Raw genomic sequence first — 18,943 nt, 5'->3', positions numbered from 1 at the left:
GGGAGCTCCCACTGCACTGTCACAGGCAGGGAAGCTCTGGAAGTCACTCAGTGCTGTGCTTTTTGCAGTCTTGAAGCTCTTTAAGGGGTAAAGCAAGTGGAGACAATTCCAGCACGGATTTACTGCTTATAAAACTTCACAAGACATGCAATAAACGCAGCTGATGAGAAACCTTTAGCTGCTCCCCTGATCAATATCATGTTTAGATTAGAAAACCATTTTTAATTAAGAAGTTAATTCTCTTCCTTACCATGAAGGCAGCTGGTTTCTTTGAGCAGTTCTCTCAGACTTACAATGGAGCTGCTCAGTTCCATCTCCTCAGCCAATTGCACTTCTGTTCTCAATTAGGTTTGGGGGCCAACAATCCCAAAGACCCATATTTAGACTCTAGATTTAAAAAATAACTATCCAACAGCAGGCTTAAATTGCTCAACTTCCTAAAAAGATTCCAGCTGCTATGCCAAGCCCAGCAGCCTGAAACCCAAGATGATGTAATGAGATGGCAAGAGCTCTTCTCCCCAGGAATACATCTCCCTGTATTCCATAATACAGACTATATCCACAGTAATAAATTCCATAATATATGCAGTAAAGAAGAGATTTTAACTTCTGAACTCTGGTATTTGGGCTAAGCACATCAACAGCAATTTTGGGTTTTTGAAAAGATTATTACATAGAAGGTTTGAAACCAAAGAGAAGAACCAGCTCCCCAGTGACCCCTTGCACGCCCACTCCCGCACAATTTCAGGAAGGCTTGGATTAAGGTTTCAACTGGAGGAGTTGAGCTGCCCTTAGCTAAGCTGGTGAGAGCAAGCACAGCAGAGACAGAAGCCAAGAGAAATAATTTTAAATCCCAGTTGTGTTCTTACTGCTCTCAGGGAGGAGGTGAGACACATCCATACCTCTTTATCACTGTAGGAGATATTCCGGATCTCGTTCCACGGGAAGGAGATTTTAGGGGTCAACCTGTTGTCCGGGTCATAAATGTGAAGACCCAAGGCATCAACTCCAAGGAGCAGCTCTGTGCCCTTTTTATTCTGCAGGAGGAAAGGCAAGCACAGAAATTACAGGGAGGGTCAGACATGAACCGCTGTTGCCTCCTCAGTCAGCCCTGAGCAGTGACCCAGCTCTGGGTACCAGGAGCTGCTGCCTCCCCTCAGCACAGCTGGGGTCTCCAAATGCCACCTCCCAGCTCTCCTGGTTCTCCAGGATAAAGAGATTCCCCTGGCAGGAAAACAGAACCCCCAACCCACTCAACTCACCCTGATGGCGAAGTAGTTCACACCATACATCTCCAGGTCCTGGGCTATCTTCAGATACTCCATTTCAGCTTCATCTCTGTCAGGCAGGAACAGTGTTTGGGAGGATCAGAGAGGGACATGTCTGCTCCTGCTGATCCTAAGCACTCACCAGGCTTTAAAGCCTGGACTGTCTCTATCACACAGGTCAATCCTGTCTTTGCTGGCAGGATCAATAAAGTCCAAGAGCAAATCCCACTCTGCAGTTGCCAGCATCTGAGTGGCTGCTGAGATGTAGCACTCCAGGCCTGGCTTTGTTCACCTCCCAATCCCTTCAGCATAAATAGGAAATCCCTGGCTGGGATGCCACTGTTTCAGATCCATGGCTTTAGGTTTATCTCCCAAAAGGAGTATTTTTCCACCTGAGGCAGCCATATAGTTTGAATCCCTATTTCTTCTCCCAGCCCCAGAAGCCCCCTGATTCCTGATGCAGGTGAGTCTTTACTTTGCATCATTCCTAAATCCTCCTGAGGGCCCTGACAGTGACCAGGGGACAGCAGGACACAAGCAGAGCCATCAACAAAAGCTCTGAGCTCTTCCTGAGGCTGCTGCAGAGACGTGCTGGGATTAACCTGCTGGCAGAGCTCTTCCAGTGCCTGTCCAAGCTCCCCAAAGCCTGGTGACTCTCCAGGGGAGGGAACTGGCCCTGACCCAGCCCAGCAGCACAGGCTCACCTCGCTCTGCCCCGGTGCTCTGCGTACCAGGCTGTTATCCTTTCCTCCCACATCTCTGGAGTCATCTGGTACAGGTTTATTACCTGGGATAGGTGGGAGACAGAGACCAGGTCACAGTGCTGCTCCTGGCTCAGCAAGAAAGCCAGAAATACCAAGACAGGTCCCAGCAGCATGTCCAACCTCAGGATAGCTTAAACACCAGCTCTCCGACTCTGCTGAGCTCCTTACCCGCTTGGGAAGCAATTCCTCCTGTGCCAGGAAGCCTCTCTTGTGGACGTTGGGATCGTAGTCGCCGTACTGGGGAGAAGCACAGACACAGTGCCCACACCACGTGAGCAACAAGGGCAAGTGAAACTCTTCACCCTCTCACACCCAGCCCTGAGAGACAGCAAACATGGCCTGCTCACCCCTTCGCCCCACCAGCACAGAACCTGCTGCTCTCTAAGGTGAATAACCTGGGTTTGTCATTTCATTGCTAATAGAAACAAAGAGCTTCCTTCTACTACTTCCAGCAGAGCTGGGAGCAGAACAAAGCTTCCCACCATCACAGAATCACTAAGGTTGGAAAAGGTCTCCAAGATCAAGTCCAGCCTGTGACTGAACACCTCTGAGGTCCCCAAGTGCCACATGTGCTCAGTTTTTGAACATTTCCAGGGATAGTGACTCCACCACTTCCCACAATTTCATCACCAGGTCCTCCATCAGTCCAGCTGGATGGTTGTCTATTTTATTCTCATTATCATGCCCTAACTAATATTTCCCCCAGTGCACGGCAAGACTCTATAGCTGAGAGGTCCTTGCAGTTCCACAGGTAGTGGAACAAGGAAATAAGACATGGAGAAAGACCTGTCCCTGAAAATTGATGGATAGTAGTGATCCAGGTTAGGCAGATGGCAGTTCCTCTGTCGCTGCTCACCACACTAATGAATAAATATCAAAAAAATTAGAGGAGTTTGATAGATTCCTCTCAGGCAGGTGGTGGCTCTTCTGTCAGAGGGTCTGTTGCTCAACTGGGTCATGGAATCCAATTCAGATTTGTTAAGTGCATCCACTAATTACTGGTATTTGTTTAGATTTACATCTCTTTGAGCAGCATATAAAGTGAGTGAGAAAGAAAACTGCTTATTAACAGATTGAAGAGCCGCGTGTCCCTGCGGTGCATGTGAAAATGAATTTACCTCCTGCACGGCCTCAGAGGGCAAGAGAATGCCGGAAAACGGCTCCTCCAACAACCCAGCAAGTTCAGGGGGAGAGGAACAAAGCATGTGAGGCACATGACACAGGAGTGCTGTGACTTTCACTCACCTGGCAACCAGGACTTCTGCAGTGATAGAGGTGACAGTCCCTGACTGCCCGAGACACAGCGCTGTTTGCTCAAGACACTCATTTTGCAAGTCAGGCAGCCCTTCCCTCCCTGCTTTTCTGAGCAGCCTTAGCTCAGGAAGTGAAAAATGGTGACAATCTTTAAACACAAGACCAAGAGGCACCCAGTGGTCATGCAACAAGTCAGGAGGCTTTTCCTCTCAGCCTCCTTTTCGTGCCAGGACGGTCACATCGTCCACCGAAACCAGAGCTCAGCATCAAAAGTCTACACACATCCCACCTCTGCGCTTGGGAGACAACACGTGGGGATTAAAGACACAAATATTGATTTGGAGCCGATGCAGATGCTAAGGGAGCATGTAACAACAACCAACACTGACTCAGACTTCAATTAATAGAACAAAACCAGCCCGGATTTCATCCGGAGCGGCGGCAACTCTGTCTTCCAAGGTCTTGGAGCTCCTCAGGATGCAGCATTTTGCAGGAACACGGCCCCTGAGACCCCCTCAAAAGGAAGCAGCACTAAAAACGTGGCACTGGCGAAGGAAGCAACTCAAATAACTTTGGACAGGCAGCAAGTAAATCATTTTTAGGTGATGAAAATAATAGCAAATAGGATTAACATGATTATTTTCTGTTGTGATCTTCTGTGGAGATCCAAGACGAAGTACAGATGATGTGACTTTTCATGTGCTAGAAAATACTGCCGTGTCCCAGAGGAATATTTGTACTGAGAGGGGAGTCTGGATGAGAACATTAATTATTCACAAGTCAAAAATCAACAAATGGCTTAAGTATTGCAGATTTTGTTGGCTCAAATGATTTTGCAAACGTACTTTCTAAAGGCCTTTTCAATTAAATCATTACTTTTAAACTGTCATGGAATTTCAGCTCTTGTTAATTGAACTGTATGATTAATATTCATGGCTGGGCATGGAATTGCCTTTACCACATTCATACGCCTGGCTTAGATTGTTGGATAAACACAGGCACGCTCAGCTACAAATTAACACCAAGTATTGCTTGTTTGGGGGAAAAACAATAATAATTAAAGAGCTGTTTGCTGTGCTACAAGATGTGAAGTGCTGAGAGCGTTGCAGCACGGCAGCGACCTGCATTTAAGGGGCAAAAAATAGAAGAACCTCCTGGATGTTCCCATTTTTTTTTCAGTTGATCCCACGTCTTTCTCAGCTATTTAAAACCTGAACCACCTCCAACCTCTGAAAGCCATGTGGGTGGTTTGAACAAGGCTGGAGGGGAAAGCACATAGTAATTCCCCAAATGAACACAACGAGAGAGAAATAAATAAGCTGTTATTTTTATGACCCCCCTGCTTCCTTTGCTGTCTCACGTTGGTGTGGATGGACCAGCAGCACCTGGCTGTCAATAAGTGGCTGCTGGATGCACACACACTGCTGTGTCTGGCTATTATGCCCCTAATCATGCAAATCAGCACGTTATTAGTGAAATTACTGCACTCTCTGCCTGCTTTCTTATCACCATTATCCTATTTAACTGGAAGGAGATGACCTGCAACATCTTTCTTCCCAGTTCCCTATCAAAGGTGTGCTTTGAGCAATTTGCCTTTGCTGGGAGTGAAAGCGGAAGGGGAATCCCAGGCTGGAAGGGCAGCAAGGAAAGGGATGTCTGAAGAAAAGCCCCTTAGTGAAGAGCAGAAAAGTCATCCCTGCTCCACCTTCTCCTGATCTCAGCAGGGCCAGGACTGCTCTGACTCCATGTGACCTTCTCCCAATGCCCCAGGACATTCAAGGTGCCAAGGGGACAAAGGGGATGGCACAATCCACCTGCACCAAGTGACAGCCTGTTCCTGAGCACATCAGCAGGAGCTGGCCCAGACAGGAGGTAACAGAGCTCGGTATTTACCCAACGTTTATTCATTCTGGCAGCCAGAAAAGTCATTCCCTATGTATCCTCAGCTCAGGTCAACAGAAAGAAAGCCAAGGAAGTGTTTACTCATGTACTCTAATAAGAGTGATGAATGCTTCACACAAACGGAAACATTTCTAAAAGCAACTTTTCTTTGCCCAGCTGATGAGTCTCTTGAACAAAACATCAATACTCTGATTATGAGGAGAAAGCACCAATTTCTAGTAAATTCCAATACCATCAAAGAACATGGCACCCAGGGCTCTACTCAGAGTGTGGACTGAAGGGAAATGAAGGAAATGAGGAAAATTACATGGCAATAGGGAAAAAACAACCTGGATCAAGTCTGAACCAGGACTGGGCCTGGATTGGGACCTCTCTTCTGGCAACAGGCCAAACCCCTTCTACTGCACTGCCAGCAGAGCTGGTCCCACAGAGCTGCTCCTCCTAAACCTCTCCATAGCCACGTTCCTCATGGACTGGAGCAAGCTGGACTTGTCAGACTCAGGGCACGGGCACCTGCCTGCAGTCCTGAGAGCCAAAGCCTCTCAAAACCCACCCAGAATCAGAAACAACAGGAGCTGCAGAGACAACATGGCTGGGCTGTGCTCAGACTGCAGTTGCTCCTCTCCCTCCCAAAACAGGATCTTTGCACACACAAATTGCAGCTGAGCTCCGGGAGCTGTTAATTGAGCAGCAGCAGCAGCTCAAGTTGTGAACACACAATTATGAGAAATTATGTCCTGACTGCAAGAATGTCCCTGCCACTGAACCCTGGGCTGCTCCCTCCATGCCAGGAGTCTCTGCCCTAGGCAAGTTGTCCAAGGCTGCACACCCCAAACTGGAAAAGAGGGTCCTCTGGAATAAATCCTCAGCAATACACACCCACTCTGGGCCCAGAGCAGAATACAGCAGAGCAACAAGGGGAACTCAATGAACACTGACTTTTCCCTATGTCTGGTGAGGCCAAACACCCAAGGTCAAACCCAAGATTAAGGAAGAAGCCAGGAAAAGCCCTTTCACAGTGAAATAATATGGATGTGGCAGCTCTAGCACTGAAATAAAGTCATTATCAAGATAAGTATTCTGGAGGAGCATTGGAGCTGGGAGTCCCACGGCTGGCTTGCCTCTGGCTACACTGGCAAAAGCAGGGAGGAGATCCAAAAAACCTCAGGCTCAGGGAATTCACCTGCTCCAGAAGTAAGCCACACTCAAGCTGGCTCTGCAGCTCATGAACTGAGCATTTGCTAAAGAATCCTGGAAAGAGAAAGCAAAAACCCATCCAATGTGTGGAGGCAGCCAGGAACCAGCCATGTGGAGAAGGCAGCAGTGCTGGTGTAGCCCCCTCACTTCCCAAGCTTTCACAGCTTTCCCTTGTCTTCCCTTTCTCCAGGAAGTGGCTCCACCACAAAGCACCTGGATCAACACTACCCCAGCAGGCCCCTGGAGCACCCCTTGGTGCCTACCTTGGCTTGGACAGCGTAAGAGGCCAGCAGGACAGAGGCTTCGGGAGGACAGAAGATCTTCTCATCCAAAATCTGCTTCTTCACCTGCACACAGAGCAGCAAAGGACAGATAACACACATTTAGTGGAGCACAGCAGAGCATGACTGTCACAGCAGATGGCTGCAGTTTGTTTTAACTTGAGCTGTCAACCACACAGAGTTAACAATTTTCCTAACACTAATCACAGTCCATAACCAGGAAATCTCTGGCGGCTCAGAAGGGCTCAGGCTTTCACAGACCACCTTTCCCAGACACGTTGGTGAGAAGAGCTAAATTTATATGTGGAAAATGACAGCAGCTCTATCCTGTTGCTAAAGGCAAGGGGGGGGGGAAACCTTGCATGTAAACACAGCGATAAAACCTCTTAAGGCACAAGCTACGGATTGATAGGACATCCAGCCACGCTGCTAAATAAAAGAGCAGCTTGCAGCCGAGTCTCCTGAGCACTGCAAGCTTTGCTCTGGGACATTCAGGCCTCATTGTGAGTCAGTGCTCACCTGTGCTGGAGGCCAATTCCTTGGATCCCAGCACGGAGAGCTGTGGGTCACCTCCATGGCAGAGCTTTTAGCAGCAGGCAGAGCCCCGCGTGCGCTCCCGGGAGAGCCAACGTGCAGCTCCCCAAAGCCACAGCTTTACCTCCCTGCCTTCTGTGCATTAAAAAATTAAACCTGTCATGTTCTATATTTTTTGGGTTGGCACACTTAATTTTCCTGATTAAAGATAGGGGAAAAAAAAATTCAAAAAGCCTACGATTTCCTGGGAGGCTTAAATGGATTGTCAGAGATGCAGGAACATCAATTTGAATTTTTATCGTGCTTTGAGTCCTCAAAGTTGGGTACAACATAATCACAGCAGATATTCTGCTGCATCAAGATAAAAAACAGGAGAGTTTACAAGCTTAGATGTGCTCCTGTTTCCCAAATGCATTCAGGAGCCCAGGCTCCTCTCCACACTGAAATCCCAGCAGCAAAGTCATGGTCTGCATTTAGAAAATGCAGCTTGAATGGCTTTTCCTCCCCGATTTTCCTTCTCAAAGATGCCAACAACGTTTTTCCTCACCGTGGATAAAGCTCCTGGCAAATGAGGCATTCAGAAATAACCCTACAGAGACACCAGTGCACGAGACAGAGCTCAGAAATTAACAAGAATACTTTGCATTTAGAACGCTTTTGGCTCTAGAGAAAAAAGATGGACTTTGGAAGAGTGAGGAGCATCAAGACGCTGCCGAGCTCGCTTGGAAAGGGCAGGACACCCTACAGGCTACAGAGGTATTCCCAAATCTTGGTTATCTTAACTTTGGCGTAAGAAACATAAAAATGAGTGACTTTTTAAAAATTTTTGCAATTTATCTTCAAATTAACAGCCACAGAGCAGCTGAAATATCCCTGTGAATACCTGAGGGTCTGACTAGGAGGGCTCTATTCCCTGTAAGTATGCTTGACACTACCCTTCCAAGGAAAAATGTGTCAGAAAATGGATTTTGTGGCAGAAAATTGATCATGCCTCTGAAAGAGAGCTCCTGTGATAGCAGCTCCTTGTTACCAGCCATGCAGCATTGCCACATCATCAGCTGAACTAATTTCTCAGGACACAAAGTTTTGTAGAGTAATTTAAATAAAAAAAAATCCAACCAAGATGTGTTCACCAGTTTCCAAATGCTTAACTGAAGGGCAGGAATTCCTGGGGCAGATGAGACTGTGAGGTTTCCCCTTCTCTGTTTTTCCATCAGAGATCTGAGCTGCTGGGATGCTCTGCTCCAGTCACCTGGAGGCTGTTTAGTGAGAAGTGAGGAAGGGAACTCTGCTGTACAGCCTGGGAACAGGCTGGCTGCACTCTGCTCTCCAGGATGAAACTCCCCTGCTCCACACAACGATGCCATCACGTCCAAAGGCAGCTGCCACCCCTCAGCACAGCTCATCCCACACCCTGCAGAGGGACACGAGCCCTTGGCTGACAGGTCCGTGTCTCTGAGCCACCACCCATGGATATTATGGATCACCTCATCATTCTTGGCTGCCAGTTCAGAGGTCTGCCAGTCTGGGCAGACTGCTTTCTCCACAAAAAAAACATCCTTCACCTATTTTAGGAAGTTTTTGTTGCTGAAGACAAGTCCCTTTAGACAGGTGTGAACAAAAGGATGTGGAGCACACTCTGCTGACCAACTCTCTGAGCCTGGGACCTTCTGCTCATCCTGGCCCCCTCTTCCTCAGATTGGATAGCAGTATATTAACTCCTACCTGCAGGAAGAACAAGTGCTGGGTGATTTCCTGGACCAACTCCTCCTCTGCATTCTCAGGATAAAATTTGGCCAGGAAGTGAAAGGTTTTGGGCTCCTCTGTGGGGACATCATGATCCAGGACCTGTGGGATACAAAAGCCATTTGGTTTCTTCAAGACAAGACCCAGCTCCCTTCTGTTCAGATCAGCACATCTTCTGTCAGACACTTTTAGACATCTAGAACAGACCTAAATAGTTCAGACATCGTAGTTAAAAAAAGAAAACAAACATTTCTGACACTCCTAATGATGCAAGGGAACAAAAAAAGGCAGAAACAAACAGCATGAGAAATGAGACAGTGAAGGTTGATCCTGATCTGCCACGTGCTCGTTGCTTCTCCTGATCCTTGCGGAATGATCTTGGATCCTGCTGTGCCACCACTCGACTTTCTCCTTGTTTCCCTGCACTGAGTTTATTTCAGTGGTATTTCTCACCACCTTTCTCTGGTACTGCCCAGTTAAATGTTGGTTTAAAACCTCAGCATGAGAGGTGAGACACCCAGACCTCCCTCAGTGTCCATGACCATCTGGCTGTAGTGTCACATCCTCTGGATGTGAACATCTGACACCTCCAAAACCCACCCCTCAAAGATTTGGGAAGCATTTTCTCCCTTATCCCCCATCTCTTTTTCACTCTGGTTTTCCCACTCCCAAGCTCTCTGTATTTCTCAACAACAAAACAAGAGGCAACTCCACTTTTCTGCTGATGATTTTTTGTTCAGAGTTTTAGGTTCCATTTGCTTTGCAGTCATCCTGAAGTGCAGCACCCCAGCATGGGTCTGTCCCAAAATGTCTCCAAGAGATTCAGTGTGCACAGATGCTGGGATGGGGCATCACTGCCAGCTTTTCCCAGTCTGACACCCTGAGAGCCACGGAGATGGGATTTAAGTACATCTATCCCAGTTCACCCACCACACAACCTCAGGCATTCAAAAACACAAGAGAGGACGTTCTCCTTTGTCACCCCACACAATCTCTCAAGGGAAATATCCCTTTCCATTGCAAGGGCTTGGAATGAGATGAACTTCAGGGTCCCTTCCAACCCAAACTGTTCTGGGATTTTGTGAACTTTGGTTCCAACCTTCTTGTCCATTTTGAGCCAGGCCACCGTGTCCTTGATGGTGTACTGCAGCCCGAAGAACCAGGTTTCCCGCAGTCCCAGTGTCCTGCACACCAGATCAAACAGGTCCTTCCCTTTCCACTTCACCTGCCAGAGAGCAAACAGGAGGCAGAGTTATAAAGATGGATTTCAGAACTAGTCTCTGTTCAATCAAATGCACTGTTTTCACCTCACAAGGTCAACTTTAACCCCCCTGCAAATGCATTTGGTACTGATGTGAAAACACCCTAACAAGGCAGACATTATCTCCTTCCATCTGATCTCATCTGCAGATCACCAGCTCCTCCCTCAGTAGGAAACTGAGATGTAATTTTCCCCCTATTCCAAAAAGCCCCTGTTTCTCACCCTGGGAAACTAAGGGCTCATTTAGGCTGCTGCTGAGCTCAGGTTTAGGCTCCTGACGTGTTTAGGTTTTTATTGTTGCCAGCAGGGAATAAAAATCCCTTTGAACTGCCCCTTGGTGGCTTTAACGTGTCTCCCTACAGGCTCAGGGATTCAGAGAGAGGAGCCACAAAATCAGCAGTGACACAACCCCTGCACGGAGCACGTGCATCCAGAGCCACCGACCCTGCACGGATAGAAGGGAAAGAGAGCCCCAAAATCCCCACCATTACCACTGAAGTCAGCGTTTCTCTGGGAGCACATTTTGATAGAGTCAAACTGCATTTTCTGCTGAAAATGGTGGTGACAAAAGCAGCCAAGGAGCAGAGAAAATTGGTTGCTCAAGGACCGTGTCCTTCGAGCAATCCTGAAGCTGCATCCATGATGCTACTGAAGTTTGCTCATAAAACCGGGAGGTGTTTGGATGCAGAGAGGTGAAGAGGGATATAAACCACATGAATCTAATATGCCAAAGCCACTTTGGTCTTCCATCTGCACACTGAAAACAATTGCTGGACCGAGACATATGGCCATTACTCCAAAGCCCTTGGGCAAACAGATCTTGAGCACTCTCTTGTCACTACAACTCAATCCTGGTGCCACCTGGACACATCAATATTAACGCCGGGGCCGCTCCTGCTGTCACCCACTGCCGCCTTGTGGGCACAGCCAGGCCCAGCTCAGCCAAGCTGTGCCTTTCAGAGATGATTCTGTCACTGCTCTCCCCCTTCCCAGAGAGCGCAGACACACACGCTGACAGTCCCGGAATAGGACAAAGCCGACGCCACCCTCCCAAAAAACACCACCCCCGGACCACTCGCCGTGATTCGGATCGGGCGCTGTCAACACCTCAGGGTCAAAACGCCAGGAGCAGCAAGTTTGGCAGTGCTGTAATTATAACCCCCCTAATTTCACACATTTCACTATCCTCCAGCCCCCGGGATGGGCTCCAGCTCGGCACAGGATGGCTCAGACTGCAGATCTTTTTCTGACTATGATTTTAAGTGGGAGGTTAATTCGTGGGCTCAGACAAAACAGAGTGAGGCCCGTTAAAAGAGCTATTTGGTACCATTTTTGCAGGCACATAAAAGCAGGCTGCCAGCAAAAGGCTATTTCTTCATTAAACTGCTTTGTATAAAGCATTATGGGCTGTTTTTGCTTTCTCTAAGACCGTATTTCAGTCTCAGCACAGCAGTGCCGGCACCAAACCTTCCCAGGACGGGCTCCTGCCTGCTGCTGATGGCAGCGCCAGGACATCGCTCCACATCCCATGGGATCAGTGTGTTAAACCTGGAATTTCCACCGGCTGTGACTCCTCATCAAACCTCAGGTACCCAAACTGTGCTTAAGAGCTGACAGGACCCAAAGGTTTGCTCTCAAAACACAAACCACGAGCTTGTTTTGAAGAGCAGCACTGAGGATTAAAGCAGGAGCTTTGTGCAGTTTTCAGCCTGGCATTTTTAACTTGGTGATGGGAATTTGGAATAGTTTGGGTGGGAAGGGACCTTAAAGCTCATCCAGGTCCAGCCCCTCCATGGGCAGGGACACCTTCCACTATCCCAGGTTGCTCCAAGCCCTGTCCAGCCTCACCTTGGAAACTTCCTGGGATTCAGGGGCAGCCACAGCTTCTCTGGGCACCCTGTGCCAGGGTCTCACAGCTGGATTTCTTCCTGACACCTAACCTAAACTCTCCCCTTTTAATTTAAAACCATTCCCCTTTCCCCCTGTCATTATCTGCCTGCATTAAAAACTCTCCTTTTTTTACAAGCCCCCCTTTAAGGGACTGTATTTTAAGTGAGGCTTCTGCTGCTGCATTTTACACCAGCACTTTGTCACCACGAATTTCTGTGGTGGCAGGAATAGACATTTAACATTCCTGCACAATGCTCAAGACTCCAGCTATAACAGAGCACAGATCCTCCCCAACTGCACTGAATTACCTTCATTAAATATATCAATGATCAGCAGCCACCTTTATTCCAACAGACATGATTTCCCTCCACACCTCGGTACTTAAAATAACGATCTGCATTCAAGTGGCATCTTCTGACAGCTGAACTCCAAGCGCTTTACAGACATCCAGGACCTCAGCCCTCCTCACTCATACTTTACAGGCTTTGTATCATTAACTGCCACATTCTGTGGTTGTAAACTACTAAAATACAAAGCCCCTCCAGGGCATGAGGGGATGGACAGAGCTGCTGTCCAGAGAGCCTGGGGGACAGCCAGGACAGGCTGGCCACTCCCATCCACCCTGTGTCCATCACTCCATTCCCTGCACGGCACTCAAGTGACACCTGAAGCACAAAGATGATTTTACAAGCCGTTCTGAGCTCCTGAAAACAAAACTAAGGAGCACAGAGCAGAAAAAACCCTTCTCAGCCATATGCTGGGATGGCTGGCACGATGCTGTAACAAAGCTCCATCTCCCAGCAAAAAGCTACATCATGATAATCTCAATGTGACCGTGAGGACAGAGTGGGATGCGTCACTCCAGCATCCTGCCTGTGCTGCAGGCATCACCTCTGACATTTGCAGCTCCTTTCCCATTAGCAGGATCACAGCACGGGTGGCTGCAGGAATTCAGGAGTCACCGAAGAGACACGGGAATGAGGTGCTTTATAAACAGGCTGTTACTCCACAGAGCTGTTTGTGTTCTTTACTAAGTACAGAGCGGTTACAATCTATCAGCAAAGCATTTTAAATTAACAGCACTAAACACTTAAAACTCTGCAGCCAGTGGCTAGAACAGCGTATTTCCAGTCTAGATTATTGGCATCATCTTTTTCTCTGGCGGAGACGGCGCATTTGGCATCTATTAACAGGGTTTGCATTATTTATTAACCTGCACCAGGAGTCATTTCCAACTCACAGGCAACTGCGCGATTTATTTCGGAGCACAACCTCTCTGTCAAGTTTCACAACTGCTCCTCAGCTTCCGACGCGATAAAGCAGCTCTAAAAATGAGCAGAAGGGTTGTCTGGTCCCCTCATCAGCTGGTGACAAGGAGGGAGGGCAAGCCAGGGAATGGAGATGTTCTGGGAGGTTTAGGTGCAGATCAGGGCAAGGTTCTTCCCCCAGAGGTGCTGGCACTGCCCAGGCTCCCCAGGGAATGGGCACGGCCCCGAGGCTGCCAGAGCTCCAGGAGCGTTTGGACAGCGCTGCCAGGGTGGGGTTGTTGAGGGTGTCTGTGCCAGGAGTGGGACTCAATGGTCTTTGTGGGTCCCTTCAAACCCAGGACATTCCAGGATCCTAAGAAATGGGCAGCAAGGGACAAGGGGGTGCAACAATCCTGCATTGGGAGGGTTGAGCGAGGGGTCTACACAGCAAAGAGATTCCCAAAACGTTGTCAGGCTGATGCTTTTCTTTCAACAATGTCAAATGTGGCACACGGGAGGCAAGAGGGATGGGTTTAATATTTAGGTTCCTCACACAAGAGGCTCTCCTGGGACAACAGGGAAGGGCCCAGGCGCCAGGGGACAGAACCTGGCTCTGCTCAGGGGATACAGAAGATGTCACCTTCTCATCACAAACACAAACCCCTGGAGCTTCAGCTCTTCCTGGGATCAAGGTGGGCAATAAGGGCACAAGTGAGCAGGGGACACCAAGGCTCAGCTGCTTCCCAGGGAAACCCACGGCAGTGGGTCCTGCACCCCCCACCCATGGGACAAGGTTAAGGCACAACCTTGCAGAAATTACTCACATTTACAGAGTATTTTACTGCACCAATTTATCCATAAATAAAACAGAAAATGGCTTTTTGCTTTGCAGATAATTTTATTAGGTGTTAGCTCTGCGCTAAGGATGGAAAGAGAGGCAAGAGCCCCTGCTGTGACACAACAGCCAAAGGACTGCTGGGAAAAGGGGACCAAGCCCCAGGAAAAAGTGCTCAGAGTGAAGTTATTCCTGTTTAGAATGAAATTTTAACGAGAGAACACGACACCACTGAAACAGGGATGGAGAGGGAAGAAAGGAGAGAGCTGGGCCTGAGCAGAGCATTGCTCCACCGACCACCTGGGAATGAGGAAATGGATGTAGACTGCAGCTATTCCAAACCCCTGTCCCACAGGAGATGCACAAACCACCCACCCGCAACAGTTTACAACTGAAATGGAGATGATTTTGAGACTGCAGACCACGCTTATTTCTCCTTCTGGACCTCAGTGATAACCAGAGTACCACAGACAACCATTTATTTAGATTTAAAACCTATTTGGAGCAAACAGGGGATCAAAAATGTAATATTCGTCAATTTTGTTTTAAATAAAGTGATGTCAAATATTTTCAATTGCCACTTACTGAGTCACAAGGCAGGGCTGTAAAAGTTATTTTTATTTACTAATGCTACACGACAACTCGATAACGAGCTTTTAATTAAAACCTATTTCTGTTAACCACTGAGGAGGCCAAAAACGCGCCCAGGCATGAGGATGCAGATGGTGCAGCCAAGCACGTTCCGTGGTGTCTGCCCGAGACAGAGACGGAGCAGGAATGCCGAGGACAGGCGGCTGTGACCAGACAGAGCCTGGGGAGAGGCAGGGGACAGCAACTGGTGACAATGTGCCCTTTGCCCTGCTCAGGTGAGACCCCACCTGCAGAGCTGCCCCAGCCCTGGGGCCCTGCACAGGAGGGACCTGGAGCTGCTGGAGAGACTCCAGAGGAGGCCACGGAGCTGCTCCAAGGGCTGGAGCCAGGCTGGGAGAGCTGGGGGTGCTCACCTGGAGAACAGAAGGCTCCAGGGACACCTCAGAGCCCCTTCCAGGGCCTAAAGGGGCTCCAGGAGAGCTGGAGAGGGACTGGGGACAAGGGATGGAGGGACAGGACACAGGGAATGGCTCCCACTGCCAGAGGGCAGAGATAGATGGAATATTGGGAAGAAATTGTTCCCTGTAAGCACTGATTGAAGCTGTGGCTGTCCCCGGATCCCTGGAAGTGTCCAAGGCCATGTTGGAGGGGGCTTGGAGCAGCCTGGGATAGCAGAATGTGTCCATGCCCATGGCAGAAGATGGAACTGGATGAGTTTTAAGGTCTCTTTCAACCCAAACCATGCCATGATTCCATGTGCCAAAGTCTCACCTCACCCTGTAAGTTGGGCTCACACAGATGAAGAGTTACAGGATCAAGCAGCAGCTCAGTGCAGAGTAAGAAGCTCCAAGAGGACAAAAGGAGGATTTGGACCCTGCAGGGAGCTCTGCTGAGAACACACAGAGCTGTAACATCGGCCAGAGCTGTCTCTGTGCTGCATTTACACATCTGCAGCACAACACTGCTCCCTGCCCCGGGAAGGAACAGCCTCAAGCCCTCCCTCCGTGCAGGAGCTGATTGCTGATCCACACGGGGTGTTTCAGCCTGGCCTGACCTGCTCTGATGGGCCCTTACACCCTGCTGAGCTCTGAGCATGGACAGCTCAGCCAGGCAGGAGACGGAAAGCCAGCAGCTCACCTCGGGGTGATGCCAGGTAAATGCCTCTCTTCCCATTTCCAGGGCTGTGGGATTCCCTACCAGTGCTGCCTCCCAGCTTCAAGGAGATTGTTCCCAGGGCTGCTTCCCTGTTCAAGTACCTTTAATTTCAAAAACCATCTACTTGAAAGACACTGTACAAAGGGAAAAAAAAAAAAAAAAAAAAAAGGTATTAAAGAGCATCAAAACTGGAGTCCACACACCAAAAGAGAAAGATTTACTGTCCCAAATGCCCTCCCTCCTTCCCCTCTGCATCAACACACCTCTGGATTAATTAACAGAGTTTGGGGATTGACAGCAGTTTTGAACAGTCTTTGGAGAGAAGTAACAGAAGTTTCCAACTGGCTTGGAAGAGGCTGTGATGGGAACAGGGGATCCAGGGAACTTTTCAGGTGCAGTGTGAGGCACTAATGCCAAAGAGGATCCACGTCCATAAATCACAAGCACACACACACACAGAACCACACAGAATTACTAGGTTGGAAGAGACCTTTAAGATCATCGAGTCCAACCCATGCCCAGGAGAATGAACTGCACCAAGCAAGACATCTCTAAAACATTAACTCCCAAATGTCACTGGTGTGAATCAGAAATTCTGAGGTTTTGGGGCACAAACCCCTCCAAGATATGAGTGAGGAAACAGCCATTACCTGCTGTGTCTCAGATTCAAAGTGAGCAGCACATGCTCCTGAGTGCTGGCAAAAGATCAGGACACAAGGGCACATGGAGGAACCAAACACTGACTTGACAGCTGGTATCCCAAGAATTTATTTGGGATCATGTTGTAGCTGAGGGGATTATTTATCTCAGCTTTTAAAAATCACTGTTTCTGCACACAGACTGGTCTTTTCCTGTTAAATTTGTGCATGCTCACAGAAATTTTGCAGCATCAAGAGGTCACTGCCCCTACCAGCATCACGAGCTGCTGCCTGAAACTGGGAATGTATGGATCTTTATAAGCCCCCTTCCAAGTATCCTGCAATGCAGAAGGAAGCCAAGGGTATTCTGCTCCCTGATTTCCTCCTCCTGCCTTTTTATTTTGGTGCAGTGACTGGACACAGCTCAAAACTCAGCTCAGATTTACCGCACCAGCTCTTCCTCAAAAACTCATTTCCACCCAGATTTCCACCACCAAATCCTCGGTTGTTCCTGTTCCAGGGGATGAGCTTTGCAGCTCAGCTACACAAGTCCCTGTGTCTGGTGACAAAGGGACAGCACTCAGCTGCATGTGGCCGAAATCAGGACTCTTCTACTTACAAGGGCTTTACATCCAACTGGCTCTGCACCGAGTGGGGCACTGGGCTAAAATAAAGCTCTCTTCCAACCAGGATTATCCTCTGGACAGAGAGGAACAGCTTAAGCACTGAAGCAATAACAGGATGCATGTTTAGACGAGCAAATACATCAGCACAAACCTGCCTCTTCTCGCTGCTTGAACACTTAAGCTGTTTCTCCAGGCTGGCTGTGAAGCTTTTCCCGTTCATTTTTAAGATGCCAAAGGATTAAGGCTGGGAAGCAGCTGGGCAATGAGCTGCACCTTGATGGAGTGACCATCCCTGCAGGATTCATGTCCAAGATCACAAACATAACAGAAAGTGAAAAACACACCCTTCAGAAAGCGGCCATGGCTCTGAGATGAAGAGACACTAATGGGGCTGAGCACTGCAAGAGGAAGAAATTGGCAAAGACACCCACGAGGCCAAAGGAAAGATGAAGGGGTTCTCCCATCAGCCAGGGAACTTGGTTCTGAGAGGGAAAAAACTACACATGGGAGAGGGTGAGACCAACCTGACACCAGCTGCACCACAGCTCTGTCATCCCACCAGAGATGTGAGATAAACAGTGCTTTGGGTGTGGACTCAAAAATACCATGGGGTTTTCATTATTGAATAACTCATGGAATGGTTTGGGTTAGAAGGGAACTTAAAGTCTACCTTGCCATTCCAGGTGGTTCCAAGTCCCATCCAGCCTGGCCTTGGGCACTTCCAGGGATCCAGGGGCAGCCACAGCTTCTCTGGGCACCCTGTGCCAGGGCCTGCCCACCCTCACAGGGAAGAGGCTTCCACAAGGCTGTCCAAGGTTCTCAGGAAGGTGAGGCAGCTGGGGCTGCTTTAGCACAGGCATTCAAGAGCTATGCAAATGTCTACCCTTCCTCCAGATGTTATCAATTAATTAGGTACAGCTCAAACCTCCAAGATGGAAGTAACAAAAGGAAGACACTCGCTTCGTGCCTCCAAGATTTCCCCAAACAAATTTAAAGTCTTTAAAGTGAAACCCCAACCGTGATTATTAATCTCCATCACTGTGTTAGAAAGATTAAGATTTCATTTCTAGGAATTATTTTAGATTTAGGCTCAATTTAGAGACATCAACTGCAGAATAAACAGATGCAAAGCAGGTTTAATCCCTTAAAATGCACAGCTGGGGATTTCTAGGGAGCAGACTGAAAAATTAACACTGAGAAAGAGAGTAAGTCTCCAGCAGCTACAGCTGGGTCATGGAATCATGGAATATCCTGAGCTGGGAGGAACCCCCAGGGATCACAGAAGACCAACTCCAGACATCCAACAGATCAGCAGCTCTGTCCCTGTCAGCACGAGGTACCACTCACAGGCCACAAAAACACATCTTGAGAATTCCCAAACTGCAGGATTTCCACTGTACCTCCTTCCACTGATCCTCTCAAGTGTTTGTGAGGCAGATTTCTCTCTCCCAGCCTCCTGCTGGGGTCAGCAGCTCTCCTTCCTGGCCAAAGACACCTCAAAGCACAGAGATAGCTGAGTAAACAGTGCTGATTGCTCTTCTCCTGGCAAACCTTGGGATAGCTGCTGGATTCCTTCAGGGAGGAGCACAGTCTTTCCCAAAAATTGACTCTCCCACCCCACTGGCTCTCAGGAGGGCAGAGACTCCACCCCTGGCTCCAGGACTCACTGTGGGTGTAGAGCAAGCCAAGCCCTTCCCTGGGCCACCTTCCCAACCCCAGTGACTCAAGGTGTGTCTGATCCCTCTGTCCACGGA

The 18,943-nt window shown here is 48.7% G+C and overlaps 1 protein-coding gene across 5 annotated transcripts in view; it reads right to left on the bottom strand.

Moving 5' to 3' along the window:
* The window catches only part of NF2 (NF2, moesin-ezrin-radixin like (MERLIN) tumor suppressor), a 46,417-nt gene that overhangs the window by 24,831 nt on the left and 2,643 nt on the right, over positions 1-18,943 (bottom strand). For 3 of the 5 annotated variants that reach the window (XM_058851420.1, XM_058851419.1, XM_058851418.1), the window contains exons 2-8: positions 10,046-10,171; positions 8,926-9,048; positions 6,649-6,732; positions 2,201-2,269; positions 1,973-2,055; positions 1,263-1,338; positions 903-1,037 (exon numbers count right to left, since the gene is read on the bottom strand). In XM_058851420.1, coding sequence (XP_058707403.1) covers positions 903-1,037; positions 1,263-1,338; positions 1,973-2,055; positions 2,201-2,269; positions 6,649-6,732; positions 8,926-9,048; positions 10,046-10,171 — 696 coding nt within the window. Of the gene's footprint in view, positions 1-902; positions 1,038-1,262; positions 1,339-1,972; positions 2,056-2,200; positions 2,270-6,648; positions 6,733-8,925; positions 9,049-10,045; positions 10,172-15,907; positions 16,060-17,340; positions 17,583-18,943 lie in introns of those variants that run through there. The other 2 variants (XM_058851421.1, XM_058851422.1) reach the window with 2 other exon arrangements.

The sequence above is a fragment of the Poecile atricapillus genome, chromosome 16 (assembly GCF_030490865.1).
Source record: "Poecile atricapillus isolate bPoeAtr1 chromosome 16, bPoeAtr1.hap1, whole genome shotgun sequence".
Classification (NCBI taxonomy): Eukaryota; Metazoa; Chordata; class Aves; order Passeriformes; family Paridae; genus Poecile; species Poecile atricapillus.
Note: the sequence above shows the minus strand (reverse complement) of the source record. Positions and strands in the feature narration are given on the sequence as shown.